At 46.7% G+C, this 19,690-nt stretch overlaps 1 protein-coding gene across 1 annotated transcript in view; it reads left to right on the forward strand.

The window, feature by feature from the left end:
* Nucleotides 1-10,245, forward strand: part of Notch3 (notch receptor 3) — a gene marked incomplete in the record, with an annotated part of 45,454 nt that extends 35,209 nt beyond the window's left edge. Inside the window, 2 exon segments of the mRNA XM_027419483.2 lie at nucleotides 6,607-6,704; nucleotides 8,197-10,245. Coding sequence (XP_027275284.2) covers nucleotides 6,607-6,704; nucleotides 8,197-9,237 — 1,139 coding nt within the window.
* Between the last annotated feature and the right edge of the window lie 9,445 nt (nucleotides 10,246-19,690).

Here is a 19,690-nt window from a genome sequence, read left to right on the forward strand (position 1 = left end):
CAACCCCAGTTCTCCCTCCCTCCCCTTCTCCTGCCCCCCAATCCCACCCCCTATCTACTCCTCAGAGGGGTAAGGCCTTCCTTTTTATTTTCTATTTTTTTTGCTGTTGTTTTGTTTAAGACAGAGTCTGGCCTGGAATATGCTATGTAGACCAGGCTGGCCTTGAACTCAGAGAAATCCATCTTCCTCTAACTCAGGAGTGTGCTCGGATTCAAGGAATGTGCCAGCATGTCTGTCCTTTGAACATTTTTTTTAAATGTATTTGATGGCTATTGGTACTTCTTTTGCAAACTGTGCAGCTGTCTTATTTATTGATTGTGCTATTTGTTTTTAGGTGTTTAATATTTTAAGGTTTTTATATATTCTGACTACTGATACCTTCTTAGATGAATAACAGGCAAAGATTTTTTCCCATCTGTGAGGAGGACACTTCATTATTAACTATTTTGTTTGTTTGTTTGTCACACTGGGGACGGAAGCTGATGCCTTGCTCACACTAAGCAAGTGCTGTTGAGCAGTACTCAGCCTGGCTGTTTTGTTGGGGAAAAATGGACTCTACTGCCACCTGCTGGACAGGTGTCATAAACTAGGAAATCTAACAATTGGTGAGGGCAGCTGCTGCCTGGTCTTGGGTCTGACATGAACAGAGTCACAGCAAGCTGTCCTTGTGTCCAAAAGGTCTCACACAGCTGTGGACTCACTCTGACACTTACCAATAGCCTGTGCAGTACCCTTTGGGTCTCAGCTTCATCCTCACTGGCATCAGTGGTTGTCTAGTTCTTGGTTTGTGTGTTGGATGAGGGTATGGGACAGTGTTCCACTTCTGATGTCACTGTGTAACCTGGGCTTCTCTCCAGGCTCCTTTGGTTTATCAATAAAAGGATTTAGCATTTGATAGAAAAGCACAGCAAGAGAGATGTCAGTCTCTCCAGAACAGAGAGATGGAGGAGAGGAAGAGGAAGAGAAATTCGTGTCTTTTGAGATAGTGGCTGGGAAGCAGCAGCCAGGTGGGAGCCGGGATAAGGGTGAGCTTCAGAGGACAAGTGAGAGGATTCAGAGAATCAGGGAATCGTGCCCAGGGTTTGCTTGGTATTCAAAAACAAACAAACAAACAAACAGAGGCTGCATGGTAGTGGCGCACACCTTTAATCCCAGCACTCAGGAGGCAGAGGCAGGCAGATCTCTGTGAATTACAGGCTGGCCTGGTCTACAAGAGTGAGTTCCAGGTCCCCAGGGCCACACAGAGGATCCTGTCTCCAAAAGCAACAAACAAGCAATCAAATAGAGAAGAAGGAAAGGAAAAGGGAATCTTAGTGGTTGAAACACTGACCATACAAGTGTGAAGACCTGAGTTCAGATCTCCAGAGACCTGTGTAAATGCTAAGTGAGTGTGATGGCCACCTGTGTGTAATCCAGAGATAGGGAGCCTGACAGAACAGCAAGCTGCTAACAAGAGTACATACATTGGTGAGTTCTGGGTTTGGTTGATAGACCCTACCTCAATGGAGATCCAGTCTCCACAAGCGCGTGCACACACATACATGTGTATACCCACACACAAAACCACACATAGACGGCCAAAGAAGAAACATTCAGAAAATATGACAGAGTGTCTAGTGGAGGCTCCAAAATGCTGCCTGATGGAAATTCTGCAAGCTTCTGCATTGAGAGAGGGGCTCCTAGGAAGGAAAAGTACTGTATGTCACTAAGGGGATAGATAATTAGTCCTCTCCTGCCCTTAGCATGTCTTCAGGTAACTTGGCTTTCCTGGGTGATCAAAGGCAGACTCCTGGACAGGTCACTGATAGGCCCTACTTGGCTATCTTTAAAAAATATGTTATTTATTTTTATTTCATGTATAGGGGTATTTTGCCTGCATGTATATCTGTGTACCACATGCATGCAGTGCCCTCACAAGCCAGAAATGGGCACCAGATCCTCTGGAACTGGAGTTTAGGCAGTTGCAAACTGTCATGTGAGTGCTGGGAACCGAATCCAGGTCTTCTGGAAGAGCAGCCAATGCTCTTAACCACTGAACTATTTCCCCAGCTCACAAAATTAACCCTTAAAAGGAGACAGTTGCATGTGGCATGCTGGTTTCCACTGAGGGCCGGAGCTGCTTTGCAGCTCTGCTTTAGTGGGCCTCCACAAAGCCAGGCACCTCCCTCTCTTTTTATGATGTGTCCCTTTCTGTTGTTACCAGGGTAATGGGAGGTGGGCTCCCAAGCCTAATGGCCTCTAACATTTTTTTTAATGTATTTATTTTTATTCTATGTGCATTGGTGTTTTGCCATGGGTGTTGGATCCCCTGGAACTGCAATTACAGACAGTTGTGAGCTGCCATGTGGGTGCTGGGAATTGAACCCAGGTCCTCTGGAAGAGCAGTCAGTGCTCTTAACCACTGAGCCATCTCTCCAGCCCCTCTAACACTACTTTAGCAGACAAATGTTCCTGGTGGGGAAGTCCTCCATGGCTGACGTTAGGTAATTACTAAAAACCAACTGCAGAGAGACTGAAGGCAGAGAGACACTTGGTCCGACTGACCTCAGTCAGGGCCATGTTCTCTCACAGCAAGGTGCAAATTGGAACCCAGCCTGTGGATGGCCAAAACACCTCCGGGGGATGTGGCCTCCTAATAGGGGCAGAAACGACTTCCTTAGTCCACAAAGGAAGCAGGGAAGTGTAGTTACTCCTAACTCTGTAAGGATATAAACTTCAGGGCAGGGTGTTGTAGCTGTTCTCTGCTGAGGAAGGTCTTTGTTGCAGGGGTGGATCTGGGTCCACAGAAGAGGGGATCCTCTGGCCATGTAGCAGGGAGAGTCTTAACTTGATCAGCTATGATGGGTCAGGCCTTTGTCACCCTGCATCCCTGAAGGGAATTGGAAAATAATTACTAGAGGGCTGCAAGCAGATGGTTTGGTTATAGAGTCGAACAAAGATTTTTCTGGCAAGGTTGGCGGGGGTGGGGTGGGGAGCAGGAGCAGAGGTGGGGGAGACAGAGTGGGTCAGTGAGAGAAAGTGGGCATAGAGTTGATTCAGGGTGACAGTGACTGGTCCCATTGCCAGGACTGTTGCATCAAAATGGGCTAGCAGAAGTAGCAGGGAGCTACAGAGCATAAAGGAAGGGGAGAGGGGGAACAGAGGATGAATGTAAAGAGTTGTATCTGGCCTGGGGTGGAAGGGAGAAGGTCCCTGTTAGCTGGCCTGTCTCCACAGCATCTAAAAGGTCCTTTTGCAGATGTGTCAGGAACAAATGCCACTGTGGTAGGGTGAGAGTATTGGGAGAGGCTTGTGTGTAACTTGTGTTTGGGTATGGGGAGAGTTCAGTAAGGGAAACATTTAGAAGGGTACAAACCTGAGTGTGAAGTCGAAGAGGAAAGGGCTGATTCAGGGGCTCAGAGTGGGAAGGAGCAGAAGAGATTACTGTCGGGTGCCTGTGTTTTTAGGCACCATTTCAAACCAATTGGGACCTGTCTGCAAGGAAGCAGCACTGATCCCATCCTTAGCGGCAGTCAGAGCTAGTGTTGTTTTTTATGTGCATTGGCATTTTGTCATGAGTGTCTGGTCCTCTGAAACTGGAGTTACAGACAGTTGTGAGCTGCCATGTGGGTGCTGGGAATTGAACCCTGGGACCTCTGGAAGAGCAGCCAGTGCTCTTAACCACTGAACCACCTCTCCAGGCTCCAGATCTAGTTATTTCTAATTGTGGAGTACCTGTCAAGGGTTAGGCTGGTCCTAAAGGATGTTGAGCTGATCTGAGCTGGTGAGACAGAGATGAATTGATGCAAAGAAGGCTTCAGTCCTGAAACCATATCCAGAGTGGCAAGAGGATGACTTGGCTGATTCATGGCTTATTAGTCCTGTTTTAGAGATCACCCAAACTGCTTTTAGGGCCTGGGGGTGTAACTCTGAAACTGCTTCAAGGCTGACAGAAGGTTGACGAGGGGAACAACAGTTAGATTGTCTCAGAAGAGGGTTCATCCGAGGGACCATGACAAAACTTAACAGGAGGCAAAGATTCAGAAAGTAAGAACTGTACAACTTTGTGGGGAGTATTAAGAGACAACTACACGAGGGGACTTTTACAGCAAGGTTAGCATGAGTTGAGTGCACTTGCACAGCTGGCTGCACCAGGGTTCTGTAGAAGAATAAGGTAACTGTAATTAGCTGTTTGCTGACATCAGAGCCCCGTAGCTTAGTGCTGGCCACCAGAACTTCCTCTGAGGATTGGAAGAAATACTTGTTGGCCCAGCCCACTTTGGCTGCCACTGGCCACTTGTGACTGTTGGGCACTTGAATGTGGCTTGGACAAATGAAGAGCTCAGTTTTCTTTTAGTTCACTTAATGCTTAAAATATTGAAGTAGGGATGTAGCTCCATTGGTGGAGTACCCTGCTTGACAGGCACAAAGTTCCAGGTTCAATCCCTATCACCACATCCAGTTAGGTATGGTAATCCTAGGCAAGCCTGTAACCCCGGTGTTCAGAACCTCTCTGGAGTCAGGAGGGTCAGAAGTTCAAGGTCATCTTTGGCTATATGGTGAGTTACAGGCCAGTCTAGGATACTTGAGACCTTGTCTTAACAACAGAATAGGGCATGGAGCAGCAGTTAAAAGCATATAGTGTTCTTGCAGAGGACCTGACATAAGTTCCTATCACCCAAGTTGGGTGACTCACAATCACCTGTAACTCTAGCTTCAGGGGATCTGATGCCCTCTTCTGGATTCTGCAAGCTACCTGCACTCAACATGCACTTCTCCCATGCAAACACATATATAAACATAATTAAAAAAATAAAAAATAGGGCTGGAGAGATAGTTCAGAGGTTAAGAGCACTGGCTGCTCTTCCAGAGGTCCTGAGTTCAATTCCCAGCAACCACATTGTGGCTCACAACCATCTGTAGTGAGATCTGTTTCCTTCTTCTGGCATGCAGCCATACATGCAGGGAGAACACTGTATACATAATAAATACATCTTTAAAAAATAAATCTTAAAACAAAAAAAACAACCCACTCAGAACAGGCAATATAGACTATAAAGATAGAAAACATATCAACAGTTGCCTAAGGTTTGGGATGCCAGAGGATTGACCAATGATGGCTAATTAAAGTGGCAAAAATGTTGTAAAAATTGATTAGTGGACAGAACAAATATCTATCTATCTATCTATCTATCTATCTATCTATCTATCTATCTGTGTGTCTATGTATGTGCATATATACAAGAAAAGATATTACAAATAAAATTTTTTGAGACATAGTTTTAACTCCCTGAGAAGGGAGTCTCCATGGAAGGACAGCCCATTCAGCGTGAGATTGTCTGGACTGTTAATTGATGCAGGAGACTTTAGTCCACTGTGGGCAGCGCTGTCTCCTGGGCAGGTGATCCTGGACTATATAAGAAACTTAACTAAGGATGAGCCTGAGGGTGAGCCAGCTAGCAAGTAGGATCCTCCAGTTTCTGCTGTACTTTGGCTGTGAGGTGAGTTCTTTAGTTGGAGATAAGGCTGCGGAGAATGGCAGGCCAGTCTGCCTTCAAGTTCCTGCCTTCACTCAATGATGGACTGTGGTCTAAGAGTGTGCACTGGTTGGCTTCATGTGCCAACTTGACACAAGCTAGACTCATCAGAAAGGAAGGAGCCTCAGATGAGGAAATACCTCCATGAGATCCAGCTGGAAGGCATTTTTCTCAATTAGTGATTGAGGGAGGAAGGCACAGCCCATGGTGAGTCGTTCCAATCCTGGGCTGGTGGTCCTGGATTCTATAAGAAAGCAGGCTGAGCAAGCCATGAGGAGCAAGCCAGTAAGCAGCACTCCTCCATGACCTCTGCATCAACTCCAGGTTCCTGCCCTGATTGAGGTTCTGTCCTGACTTCCTTCCATAATGAACAGAGATATGGAAGCATAAGCCAAATAAACACTTTTCTCCTCAACTTCTTTTTGGTCATGGTGTTTCCTCACAGCAATAGAAGAAGCTCTAGTTAAAACAGAGTGTAAGCCAAATAGATTCCCTGATGTGAGATTACAGGTGTGTGCCACTACACCTGGTTAACACGGTGCCAGAGGATCTGATGTCCTCTTCTGGACTCTGTAGACACTAGGCACATACATGGTGCACAGATAGACATGTAAATAAAGCACCCCTGCACATAATGTTAAAACAAGCAAAAACCATTCTAGTTCCTACATTAGAACAGCAAATGTTTTCAGCTGCTGAGCCATCTCTCCAGATTCTAGTCTTTATCTCCTTGGTGGTATCCTTGCACTAGAGTTTCTGTTTTGGCGATGTGTTGTTTATTTTGTTGTTCTTGTTGAAAGTCTCTCTCATGGGTTTTGGGGCTAGAACTCAGTCTTCAGGTGTGTGCAGCAAGCACCTTTGCCCGCTGAGCTATCTTGCTGGCCCTTGTTTGTTTGTCATCAGTGCAGGGCACTCCCTGGTTAGAGGCACTCTGTAGCTCTGCACCTCCTCAGATCTAAACGAAAGAGCTCAGACACTCAGGGTGTGCCTCGAACTGTCCTACCCACTTCCAGGCCATTTTCTTGACACTTCTGCCTGTCCTGTGACGGGGACCTGACATAAGCCTGACTCTGATTTTATCTCCCTACAGGGAAATCAGCCTTACACTGGGCTGCAGCCGTGAACAACGTGGAAGCTACCTTGGCTCTGTTGAAAAATGGAGCCAACAAGGATATGCAGGACAGCAAGGTGAGCTCTTGGGAGCTGGCACTGTCACAACCACCTGTACGTGACACAGCAGGGCCAGGGATAAGCCTTTTGGGAGTAATCCATCTTGCCCAAGAGTGGGAGTTGGGCCTAAAGGCTCTGACAACAGATCAAAGCAGAGCTTTTGTGGTAGTCGTTGTGTGACATTGAGCAAGTTGCTAAACATCTCTGAAACTCAGCGTCCTCCTTGTGAATTAGGGAAGCAGCAGCATCCACTTTATTGCATTTGCTGAACTTCAGCAAGTGGACTCGTTTGTCAAGCAGATCCTCAGGGAAAGGAAATGTTAGGGTGATTGTCAAAAAACCTTGCCAAAGAACCAGTCCATAATCTCTTTTATTTTATTTGTTACATTTATTTACTGTATATATTTGTGTGCACTCACCACAGCAAGTGTGTGGAGGTCAAAGGACAGCTTGTGGGAGTCAGTTCATCCTTCCACAATTTAGGTCCTGTTGCTTGAGCTTAGGTCAGTGGACCCATCTCACTGGCCCTTACTGTTTAAAGCATGAGACTGGCTTTGTACCCCAGGCTGGCCTTGAAACCCCAATCCTCATGTTTCTGGGGCCTAAATGCTGGTATATGCTGTTGTGCCTGGCTATTTTTTTCAATGATGTATTGAGAGAGAGAGAGAGAGAGAGAGAGAGAGAGAGAGAGAGAGAGAGGTGTGTGTGTGTGTGTATGTGTGTGTGTGTGTGTGTGTGTGTGTGTGTGTGTGTGTGTGTATGTGGACATGAGTTGCAGATTCCCTTGAGGGCCAGAAGAGAGTGCCGGATCCCCCAGGAGCTGGAGTTCCAGGAAGGTGTGAACTGCCTGTGTGGGTACCAAGGATGGAACTGAAGTGACCAGACTTGGTGACAAGTGCATCTACCCACTGTGCAATCTTGCCTTTCTTTATTTTGTTTCCTTCTCTTTTTGAGACCAGTTCTTACTGGTTACTTTAACTAAGGTGGCTTCAAACTCTTGGTGAGTCTTCTGCCTCAGCCACCCAAGTGCTGGGATTATAGGCATGAGTTACCACACCTGACTTTTGGTTTCTTTCTTTTTCACCTTTTTTCTTTTTTCTTTTTTTAAGACAAGGACTCACTCTGTAGACCAGATTAATCTAGAACTCCACTTGCCTTTGCCCCCTGGGTGTTAGGATTGCAGGTGTGCATCACTATGACAGCCCTGAAACCTGGCTTTTTAATCTTTTACAAATCATTGCATCAGCACATCATTTATTTTGATGACTGTAGATTTTGATGCCCCTTTAAATTTTGTGCCTAAGGTAAGTCCTGGCCAGATGCACATGCTGCAGGGACATGGCTGAGGAGAGAGAGAGCTTGTTCCTTCAGCAGAGCAGGGATCCAAACCTAGAGCCATCGGTCTTCAGGGTTTCAACTCGTAGTTCTCAGGATGCCCTAGGAACTAGAGACCTAGGCGTTGGAGAGAGAATGACTGACATTTGTGGATTCTGCCCCTTCCTTGCCTCAGGAGGAGACTCCACTGTTCTTGGCTGCCCGTGAGGGCAGCTTTGAGGCTGCCAAGCTGCTGCTGGACCATTTTGCCAACCGGGAGATCACAGATCATCTAGACAGGCTGCCCCGGGATGTGGCCCAGGAGCGACTGCACCAGGACATTGTGAGGTTGCTGGACCAGCCCAGTGGCCCCCGAAGTCCCCCTGGCCCCCATAGCCTGGGGCCCCTGCTTTGCCCACCAGGGGCCTTCCTTCCTGGGCTCAAGGCCGTGCAGTCTGGGACCAAGAAGAGCAGGAGGCCACCTGGCAAGATGGGGCTAGGGCCACAGGGAACCCGGGGTCGTGGCAAGAAGCTGACATTGGCCTGTCCAGGCCCCCTGGCAGACAGCTCTGTCACACTGTCGCCTGTGGACTCGCTGGACTCCCCAAGGCCTTTCGGTGGGCCCCCTGCTTCCCCTGGAGGCTTCTCCCTGGAGGGTCCCTATGCCACCACAGCTACTGCGGTGTCCTTGGCACAGCTGGGTGCAAGTCGGGCAGGCCCCCTGGGGCGCCAGCCTCCTGGGGGCTGTGTGCTCAGCCTGGGTCTAATCAACCCTGTGGCTGTCCCCCTTGACTGGGCCCGGCTGCCTCCACCTGCTCCACCAGGGCCCTCATTCCTGTTGCCCCTGGCTCCGGGACCCCAGATACTCAACCCGGGAACCCCAGTTTCTCCCCAGGAGCGGCCACCACCCTACCTGGCTGCTCCAGGACACGGAGAAGAATACCCTGCAGCGGGGACCCACAGCAGCCCCACAAAGGCCCGCTTCCTGCGGGTTCCCAGTGAGCATCCTTACTTGACCCCATCTCCTGAGTCCCCAGAGCACTGGGCCAGCCCGTCCCCTCCCTCCCTTTCAGACTGGTCCGACTCTACACCGAGCCCAGCAACTGCCTCTGGTGCTACAGTGGCTGGAGCCCTACCTGCTCAGCCACACCCCATGTCTGCTCCCTCTCTCCCTCAGGCCCAGACTCAGCTGGGGTCCCAGCCAGAAGTCACCCCCAAGAGACAGGTGATAGCCTAAGTTCTTGGATCTTGGGTTGAAGTCACACCCCTCTCTTGGGTTCTCTCTCCCTTTTAATTTTATTCTCATCTGTTTCTCTCTGTACCAACCTTCCTGCGCCTCCCAGTCTTGTAGTGTGACCAAGCTGGTCACCAGCCCAGACCCCAGTCTTCCTTTATTTATAATGGGGACGGGCTCACCTCCCATCATCTCGGCCCTCTAAGGCGGCTGGGACTCTTGACTCCTCTCCCTTCCCCTCTTTGTTTTTTGCCTCTTCTTGCTTCTCATTTTCTCCCACTCTGGCATGAGTGAGTTATTTTTTTTTCTTTTTTACATTTTGTATAGAGACAAATTCATTTAAACAAACTTATTATTATTATTATTTTTTACAAAATATATATATGGAGATGCTCCCCCCCCCCCACTGCAAATCCCTCCTGCGCCCCCGTGGGGCTGAGTCTGTGGGCCCATTCGGCCAATCCGGACTCTGTGTACCAAGTACACAGACATGACCAGGGTCCCGTGTACTGAGTATGCGGCCCTGGTAGGTACCAAGTAGCCAGCCTTGGGCACACCCTCCCCTGGGGTCAGGGGGACATTTGGGAGCCTCCTTCCCCTCCCCGTCCTTCCTCACTTCACTGCATTCCAGATAAAACTTGTAGACTCACTGGGAAAGGGGTCTTTCCCACCAAAGCCCCCACTCCAGGCCCCCCTCCCAGGGCCTGGCTCACCTTTTAGGGTGTGTGAGTGTGGGGGGGTGGTGTCAGGGGAGATGTGTTTCGTCTGCATTCCACTTCTAATTGTAAATACAGGGCTGAAGGTGGGGAGGCACTACCTGTGGGAGCGGCACCCTCTCTTCCTGGTATTCCTTTGGCTCAGCCTCACTGCCTAATAGAAATGTTCTTAGGCTATTTTTATAATATGGCACTTGGTCACAGTCCATGGTAGCTGAATTCCCAGGTCTTTCATTGTACAAGCCTCACCTCTCCAGTTCCCTTCCCACCTAATAAAGGAATAGTTAACACCCAGTGTCTTTGGTTTCTGTCTGAAGTGGGCACGTCTGGGTCTCTGCCTACACAGGAATAACTTGACCTCTCATCTTGGGGCAAAGCCATGTGGTTTTCCAGTCTACCTTTGATTTCTTTTTGACCAAGTGCCCTAGCTTCATTTCTGTTACTTTAAACAAGCAACTTAGGGGAGAGAGGAGTTTATTCTAGCTTACAATTCCAGGTTATACTCCATCATTGTGAAGAAGTCAAGGTAAGAACTTAAACAGTCATATCACATCAACAGTCAAGTGTAGAGAGAAAGAAATGAATGCATGCATACTTGCTTGTTTGTGTCCAGCTGGATTTCTATACTCTTAGATAGTTCAGAACCCCCTGCCTAGGGAATGGTGCCACCCACAGTAGGCTGGGTCTTTTTACATCAATTGACTTAATTAAGACAATCCCCTACAGAGATGCTCTCGGGTCAACCTGATGTAGACAACTCTTTCCAGATGATTGTAGATGCTATTAAGTTGACAAAGTTAGCCATCACATCAGGTGATTCCAGTTATTGAATCTTAGGTGGATATCTGCCTTAAGATGAACCAATAGAATGCCTTGTTTGAGAACTTTTTTTCCTTTTAAAATGATTATTATTAATGTTTTTGAGACAGGGATTCTCTGGGTAGCCCTCGCTGTCCTGGAACTCACTCTGTAGACCAGGCTGGCCTCCAACTCACAGAGATCTGCCTGCCTCTGCCTCCCGAGTGTTGGGATTAAGAAATGTTTAAAACTGTATTGTTATTGTGTGTGTATGTGTGTATGATGTATGTGGGTGTGAACAAGGGAAGGAAGGTGTCGTGCAGTGCGTGAAGAGGGCAGAGGACAACTTTTGGGAGTTGGTTTTCTCCTTCCATTGGGGTCTGGGAAGCAAAGTGGAAAGGTCAGATCTTCTAGGTGAGCACTTTTACCTGCTGAGCCATCTCAGTTGCCTGAGGGGGAAAATGTAAAAATATATGTTTTATTAATACTTATTTATTCTTTTATTTATATCTATGAACATGGGGCACACATGATGGTCACAGGACACATTTTGGGAGTCAGCTCTTTGCTCCCACCATTTAAGTTCTGGAATGAACTCAGGTCCTCAGACTTGGTGGCAAGGGCCTGTACCCACTGAGCCATCCTACCAGCCACAGAGAAGTTTCTTAACTGGTGGTCTTTGATGCAGGGATTCATTTATGTAGCCCAGGCTAGACTCTTAACTAGTTCTTCTGCCTTACCCTCCCTGGTGCTGCTGGGATTATTGGTATAACCCACCATGCCCTGTTAATGGTATCTTTTAAGGTCATGGGAAGGTAAAGAAAAATTGCTGAAGTTGAGGTGTGGCTCGGTGGTGCCAGACAAGAGCACTTGTCTGGCATGTACTGTGTCCTGAGTTCCAGGGGAAATTGGTAGCTAACTTGGATCAATGGGCACATTTTTTCCCTCATGGGTTTTTGTGTTTTGAGGGTCTTACACCATAGTTCAAGATGGCATGGAACTTATGTAGCCTAAGCTGGCCTTGAGTGCTTGCTCTCTCGGTGTTAGCCTAGGCTTGTTGTTTTTTTTTGTCAACTTGACACAAACTTAGACCTATCTGGGAAGAGGGAATTTCAGCTGAGAAACTGCCTCCATTAGATTGGCTTGCAGTGTGTTTGTGGGGTTCATGTGAGTGGTTTGCTGAGTGGTTCATGTGAGTAGTGCCACCCCATGCAGGTAGCCCTGTTGTGTAAGGAAGCAGGCTGAAGGAGGGAGCCAGGAAGAGCAAGTCAGTAAGCAACACTTCTCTGTGGTCTCTGCTGCAGTTCCTGCCCCCAGGCTCCTGCTGAGGTCCCTTCATGATGGACATAAGCTGTAAGGTGAATTGAGTCTTTTCCACCCCAAGTTGCTTTTGGTCATGGTGGTTATCACAGTAATAGAAAGCCAACTAAAACAGCCTTCCAAGTGCTAGGATACAGATGTGAGCTGCTGTGACTGTCTTCATTGCAGGCTTTTTTTTTTTTTTTTTTTTTTTTTTTTTTTTTTTTTTTTTTTTTAAGAAATGCTTTTCTTCTGAAGGGATGGAACTCAGGCTCACGTGGACCAGGTAAGTGATCGCCCAATGAATTCTACCTTCAGCGCTGGGAAGTGGGTGCTGACAGACAGAGGAGACTTTGAAGACTCAGGAGGGGAATATGCAGGGATAATTGGATCCAACTGCACATTAGGTCCTGCAGGCTGGAGTGTCAATTCCGGGGGCCCACTGAGTACTCATTCCAGAGTTGTCAATAAGACTGTGATCATTGCCATCTGAGTGTCTGATATTGGTCCTGCATGAATCTTGCTCTGAAGGTAATCTCACATGTTGTTGTAGGTTTTTTCCTCTTTCTTTCTTTCTTTCTTTCTTTCTTTCTTTCTTTCTTTCTTTCTTTCTTTTTTTCCTTTTTTTCTTTTGAGACAGGGTTTCTCTGTGTAGCCCTAGCTGTCTTGGAACTAGCTCTTTAGACCAGGCTGGCCTCAAACTCACAGAGATCTGCCTGCCTCTGTCTCCTGAGTCCTGGGATTAAAGGCATGCACCATGACCGCCTGGCCTGTGGTACTACCACCTGGCTGGTTTTTTACTCTTTACTCTTTATTCTTTATATTCTTTTGGGAGGCCCGCCATCTAGCACCCAAATAATATTCTACAACACATACATGTACTTAATAAACAAACAAATAAGTATATTTACATATGCAGTTTTGGTGAGTTTCTGTATCTTTTAAAAAAAAGATTTTTGACATTTATTATTTATTCATTTTGTGTGCCTGGGTGGGATGGGGACACCACAGGCATGTAGAGGACAATTTGCTGGAGTCATTTCTCTTCTACTATGTGATTGGACTAGGGCTCTTCTCAAGCAACACTCCCAGCCTTTGTATCTACATTTTAAATTCAGCTCTAGACTTTACTTACATATATCACTGACTGGAGTCAGCTTATGGGTTGACTGTTTTTGTAAACATTTTCTGGGGGTGTATGTATAAAATTTATCTATAATAGCCTGCGATGGTTTAATCGCAGTCCATACACCTTTAATTGGGGAGTCCACACACCTTTAATCTCATTAAGCCACCTTACCACCCCCTTCTGTTAAAGGTTATTATCTATCTATCTATCTATCTATCTATCTATCTATCTGTCAATCATCTATATTTCATCTATCTGTCATCAGTCTAAATCTATCTTTTATCTATCATTTATGTATTTACCTATCTATCACCTATCTATCATCTGTCTATCTGTCATCTCTATCATCATCTATCATCTATGTATCATCTATCTATCTATCTACCTGTCTATCACCTATCAATCATCTCTCTCTCTCTCTCTCTCTCTATATATATATATATATATATATATATACACACACATATGCAAATATATATACCCATTCATCCATCCATGTGCCTGCACCATGGTTGTGGCAGTTAGAGGACGTCTCGGGAGACTCCATTCTCTCTTTCTGCCCTATTGAGCTTGGTGAAAACTCAGGTCATTGGGCATTGTGGCAAGTGCCTTTACCTCCTGCCCCCAGAAACCATCTTGCCAGCCCCGGGTTTCCATACCCTGGGAATGAAAATATGAGCTTATGTTTACACTGGGTCCTCTGAGGAAGTGAGGTAGTTAGGTTGTTTGTGGGGGTGGGGGAGTTGCTGAAGATGAAATAAAAGGCCTCCTACATGCTAGGCAAGTACTCTACCACTGAGCTATATCCCCAGAACTGTAGTTAGAATAGTATTTTGTTCTTTAAAATCCCCTCCCCTCCCCTTTCCCCCTGTCTGTGGTTATGTGTGTGTTTGAGTTGGGGCAAGCACATTCCAACATGCCTCGGTGTATGTGTGGAGGTTAGCAGACAGCCTTAGTCATCAGTCCTGACAGTCTTTTGTTTACTATTTCATAAGCCAGACTACCTTACTCAAAAGCTTCTGGGTGTTTGCCTGTCTCTGCCTCCTGTCTCACTTTACAGGGTTTCTGGGGATTTGAAGTCAGTTCATCAATAGACATCAATAGATTGGCTCCCTCTGTTGGGTGGAGTGTTCTTGGTTGTAGGATACAATTCTTTCTTTCTTTTCTTCTTTTTAAAAGACTTATTATTTATTATGTATACAGTGTTCTGCCTGCATGTATGCCTGCATGCCAGAAGAGGGCACCAGATTTCATTATAGAAGGTTGTGAGCCACCATGTGGTTGCTGGGAATTGAGCTCAGGACTTCTGGAAGAGCAGCCAGTGTTCTTAACCACTGAGCCATCTCTCCAGCCCCGCCCCCCATCTTCTAGTCTCAATCCCACATAGCTCCAGCTCTTTCTCTGTGTTAGCAAAATAAGTGGCAGCAGTAAGTTTCCTAAGGCACAGAGAAACTTCTAGTCTTCGGGTTGACATTCTATTGATTTCATCTGGGTCAGGTGTCTCACTGCAGCACTGTTGGCATTTGGGGGCCAGAACATTCTTTGCTGTGGGATGTCATCTCAGGCATTGCAGGATTTGTTTGTTTGTTTTGTTTTTGTTTTTTGAGACAGGGTTTCTCTATATTGCTTTGGAGGCTGTCCTGGAACTCCCTCTGTAGACCAGGCTGGCCTCAAACTCAGAGAGATCCACCTGACTCTGCCTCCCAAGTGCTGGGTCTAAAGGTGTGCACCACCAACACCTGAAAATTGTAGGAATTGTAGTAGTATGTCTGGTTCACTGGATACCAAGAGCGCCCACTTGTTAGTGTGATCACCAAGAAATATCGCCAACACTGACAGTGATGCAGTGGGAGTTGGGATTATCCCCCAGACCATCCCCAGGATCATCTGCCCTAACTAATGTCTATGACAGTGGGATATAGCTGTGAAAATTAGAGTGTGACTAATTTAAAGGTGGGTAGGTTGCTGCAGAGTGAATTTTTTCAGTTGATGTGCTTTTGTATGTGTGCGTGTCTGTCTGTCTGTGTGTGTGTGTGTGTGTGTGTGTGTGTGTGTGTGTGTATGCATATAAATGCTGGTGTTGCATGCACGTGGAAGGCAAGGGTTCATGCCATGTGACTTCCTCTATTGTTCTCCATCCCCCTTCCCCACCATAGTCTCTTACTGAAACCTGGGCTTGAGAGTTTCCACTAGCCTGGGTGACCAGGGAGCAGGGGGAGCTGCCTGTCTCTGTCCCTGCAGAGCTGGGGCTATACATGCTCACACCCCAGCTGGGAAGTTGGGGATCCAAACCCAGACATTCATCCTTACAGCAAATGCTTTGCCTGCTGAGCCATCTTCCCAGCTCTGTTTTCTTTTATTGAAATTATTTTATTTGATTAATTGTTGAGGTCAGAATGTCAAGTAATGGATTTGATTGTGGCATCTTCATGTATTGTGGTAATTTGGATGTAATTGACTCCCATAATCTCATAGGGAGTGACACCATCAGGAGGTGTGGCCTTGGAGGAAGTGTGTCACTGTGGGGGCAGGCTTTGGGGTCTTTTGCTTCGCTCAGTGTCACAGTCTCCTTCCTGTTGCCTGCATGATGTGGGACTCTTAGCACCACGTCTGCCTGCACGCTGCCATGCTCCCATCATGATGATAATGGACTGAACCTCTGAAACTTTATGCAAGATATCCCAATTCAATGTTTTATTAAGAGTTACCATGGTCAAATGTGGTACATTTACACAATGGAGCACTACTCAGCAGTAAGAAGCAATGACATCTTGAAATTTGCAGGCAAATGGATGGAACTAGAAAAAGCCATCCTGAGTGAGGGTTACAAAGAATCAGAAAGAAAAATGTAATATGTGCTCACTCATAAGTGGATATTAGACATAAAGCAAAGGACAACCAGACTACAGGTCACAACCCCAGAGAAGCTAGGTAACAAAAAGGACCCTAAGAGAGACATGCATCAATTGGCCTAGGAAGGGGAAAGAAACAAGATCTTCTGAGTAAATTGGGAGCATGGGGGACAGGGGAGAGGGTGGAAGGTGAGTGGGGGAAAAAAAGATGAAAAACAGCAACAACAAAAAAGAGTTGCCATAATCATGGCATCTCTTCACAGCAATAGAAATCCTAAGACATAACTATTCTCATTTGTTCCCCTGGGAGTGTGAATCCTGTGGAAGTAACCATCCAAAGTCCACTCTGTTTCCTTCTCTGGCTGTGCTTTCTACCCTCCCACCTCCATTAAACTGTCCACACTGCTTCAGATCCCCGACCTTTCAGCTTCCTTGGTGCAGGGATGACAGGCATTTGCTACCATACCCAACAACTCCTTCCTTCTCCTTTCCTCATCTTTCCCTTCACCTTTCCTCTTCTCTTCCCCTTCACTTCTCCTCTCCTTCCCTTGTCTCTTCCCCTTCCCCTTCCTCCTGTTCTTATCGGATCCCTCCTCCCATCCTCTTGTTCTTCCTCTCCTTTTCCTTCCTTCCTCCTTCCCCGTTTCCCCTTTTCCTGAGGGTTGAACTTAGGGCCTTGGAATGCCAGGTGTCTTAGTTAAGGTTTCTATTGCTACAATGAAACACCATGAACAAAGTGCAAGTTGGGGAGGAAAGGTTTTATTTGGCTTACTCTTCCACACTGCTGTCCATCGCTGAAGGAAGTCAGGACAGGAACTCAAGCAGGACAAGAACCTGGAGGCGGGAGCTGATGCAGAGGCCATGGAAGGTGCTGCTTACTGGCTTACTTCCCATGGCTTGCTCAGCCTGCTCAGCCAGCAGCCCAGGGATGTCCCCTCCCACAATGGGCTGTGCCCTGCCCCATCAATCACTAATTAAAAAATGCCCTACAGGCTTGCGCACAACCTGATCTCACAGAGATTCTCCTATTCTTGGGGGAGAGGTCTTAGGTGGGTTCTAGGAAGTTGGGAAGGTTGGTCCCTGGGAGATTGGTCTCTGGACACGACTGTGGAGGATGACTGAGGTGTTAATTGAAGCGGGAGGACCCTGCCGCTGTGGTTAGGGACATTTCTTGGCTGGTCTCCTGAACTGTACAAGATGGAGAAAGAGAGCATAGTAGCAGCATGCACCCTTCTCTGGTTGCTGATTGTGGCTATGATGTGACTAGCTGCTCCAAGATCCTACTGCCTCCACTTCCCTGCCACTATGGACCCTCTCCTTGAACCATGGGCCAGAATGAACTCTTTCTCCTTTAAGTTGCTTTTGTCTGAGTATTCTGTCACACTGTGGTTTGAAAGAAAATGGGCCCTGTAAGGAGTGGTGCTATCAGGAGATGTGGCTTTGTTGGAGGATGTGTATCACTGAGGGTGTGGGTTATGCTCAGTGTGACACACAGTTGCTTCTGCTGCCTGCGATGTAGATGTAGACCTCTTAGCTCCTTAGCTCCTTCTCCAGCACCGTGTCTGCCTGCAAGCTGCTATGCCACCCACCATGCCAATAATGGACTAAACCTCCGAACTGTAAGAAAGCCCCAATTAAATGCTTTCCTTTATAAGAGTTGCCATGGTCATGGTGTCTCTTCACAGCAAAAGAAACCCTAAGGAGGACTCACACCAACAGGAGAAGAAACTGAGACAGACATTTACAACCGTGGCCAGGGAAAGGGAGCTGATGGGATTCAAAGATTCGTATGTGTATAACTTCACTGGTACCCTAGCTTGCAGTGTTTTACCTTGGCTGGCTTTGTTCTCCATCCCCCCTGCACCATGCACATACCTAACTCTTTACCCACGATCATGTAGACAATCTTATTAGAAACTCACTGAGTCAACAACAACAATGACAAAGAGACATGAGAATCAAAAGGGAAGAGGAAGGGGATCAGCAAGAGTGGGAGCGGGAGAAAGAGGGCAATGTGGGAGGGTGAGTGAAGGGATTGTCCTTCTGTGTATGTGTTTCTCTTATTGGTTGATGAGTAAAACACTGTTTGGCCAATGGAGGCAGGAAGATAGGTGGGATTAGGAGATGAGAATTCTGGGAAAGGTGGGTAGAGAGGGACCACAAGGATGCCATTCTGCCCAACGAGTAACATGGTGAATTACAGGTAAGCCGAAGTCTAGTGGCAATACATAGATTAGTAGTTATGGGTTAATAATTAAGACAGAGCTAGTCATCGGCCAACAATTTTATAGTTAATATAGCGTCTGTGTATTTATTTGGGGCTGATGAAGGGCAGCAGGACCTGGCAGGACAAGAAAACCAGCAACAGGTGGGTGTCAAAACATTTTAATATACATGGTTGAAAATGCCTACCCAAATCACCGTAATATAGGGTTAATAGATGCTAGTGAAATTGACATATTAAAAACTTCTATTTGTGGGTCTGGGAGTGGTGGTTCACACCAGTAATCCAAGCACTCAGGAGGCTTAGGTAGGATGATCTGCAATTCAGGGCCACCGTAGGCTACACAGTGAGCTCTAGGTCAGCCTGGGCCACAGATTGTCTCAGCAAGCTGTGTCAATGGAAACCTGGGCTATTTTAGTGTGTTCCTTGGGCTCTACCTTTCCTCTATTTACCACTCAATTCTAAAGCTTCTTTTTCTCCAGGTATTTATTATGGCACCCCACCTCCTGGTACTAAGTTCTGCCTTAGTATGTCATGAGATGCTCTCCAAAAAATACCATATGTCAGGTAATCTATTAAGGACAGGGATTTATTTCTTATAGTTCTGGAAGCTAGAGAGCTCAGGGTAGGGATGGGAGTCGGGAAAACATCAGGTGAGCTCCTTGTAACCTCGTAATCCCCATAGCAGAACGAGTGTTAGAGACAAGAAGAAGGGAACACTTCTGAGGCAACTAAGCTATCTGAATAACGATGACATTAACCCAGTGTAAAGGTTAGACCCCTGGGGCTAGGGAGATGATGGCTCAGTGGTTAAGAGAACTTACTGCTCTTGCAGAGGACCCCAGTTAGGTCCCCAGTACCAACATCAGACAGCTCACAACTGATGGTGACTCCAGTTCCAAGGAGTCTAACACCTTCAAATGCATGTACCTGTTCACCCACAGTCACATATACCATAAACAAAAACAGTGGAAATCCCTTAATAGTGAAAGAGACATTAGGGGCCAGGTGGTGGTGGCACACGCCTTTAATCCCAGCACTCAGGAGGCAGAGACAGGCAGATCTCTGTGAGTTCGAGGCCAGCCTGGTCTCCAGAGCGAGTGCCAGGATAGGCTCCAAAGCTACACAGAGAAACCCTGTCTCGAAAAACCAAAAAAAAAAAAAAAAAAAAAAAAAAAAAGAGAAGTTAGACCGCTGTATGACCTCCACACCACCTTTGATGTGTTGGCCCCTTTATCTCCCAGGGACAGCACCTTGATAACTTCTAGCCACAGTAAAGGTTCCATCTGTCAACACTAGTTGCACTGGGAATTAAGAAGCCAAAACAGATCCAGTGTTAATGGCACATGCCTTTATTTATTTATTTATTTATTTATTTATTTATTTATTTATTTATTGGCTTGTCAGGACAGGTTTCTCTGTGTAGTCCTGGCTGTTC

Source organism: Cricetulus griseus, chromosome 5 (assembly GCF_003668045.3).
Source record: "Cricetulus griseus strain 17A/GY chromosome 5, alternate assembly CriGri-PICRH-1.0, whole genome shotgun sequence".
NCBI lineage: Eukaryota > Metazoa > Chordata > Mammalia > Rodentia > Cricetidae > Cricetulus > Cricetulus griseus.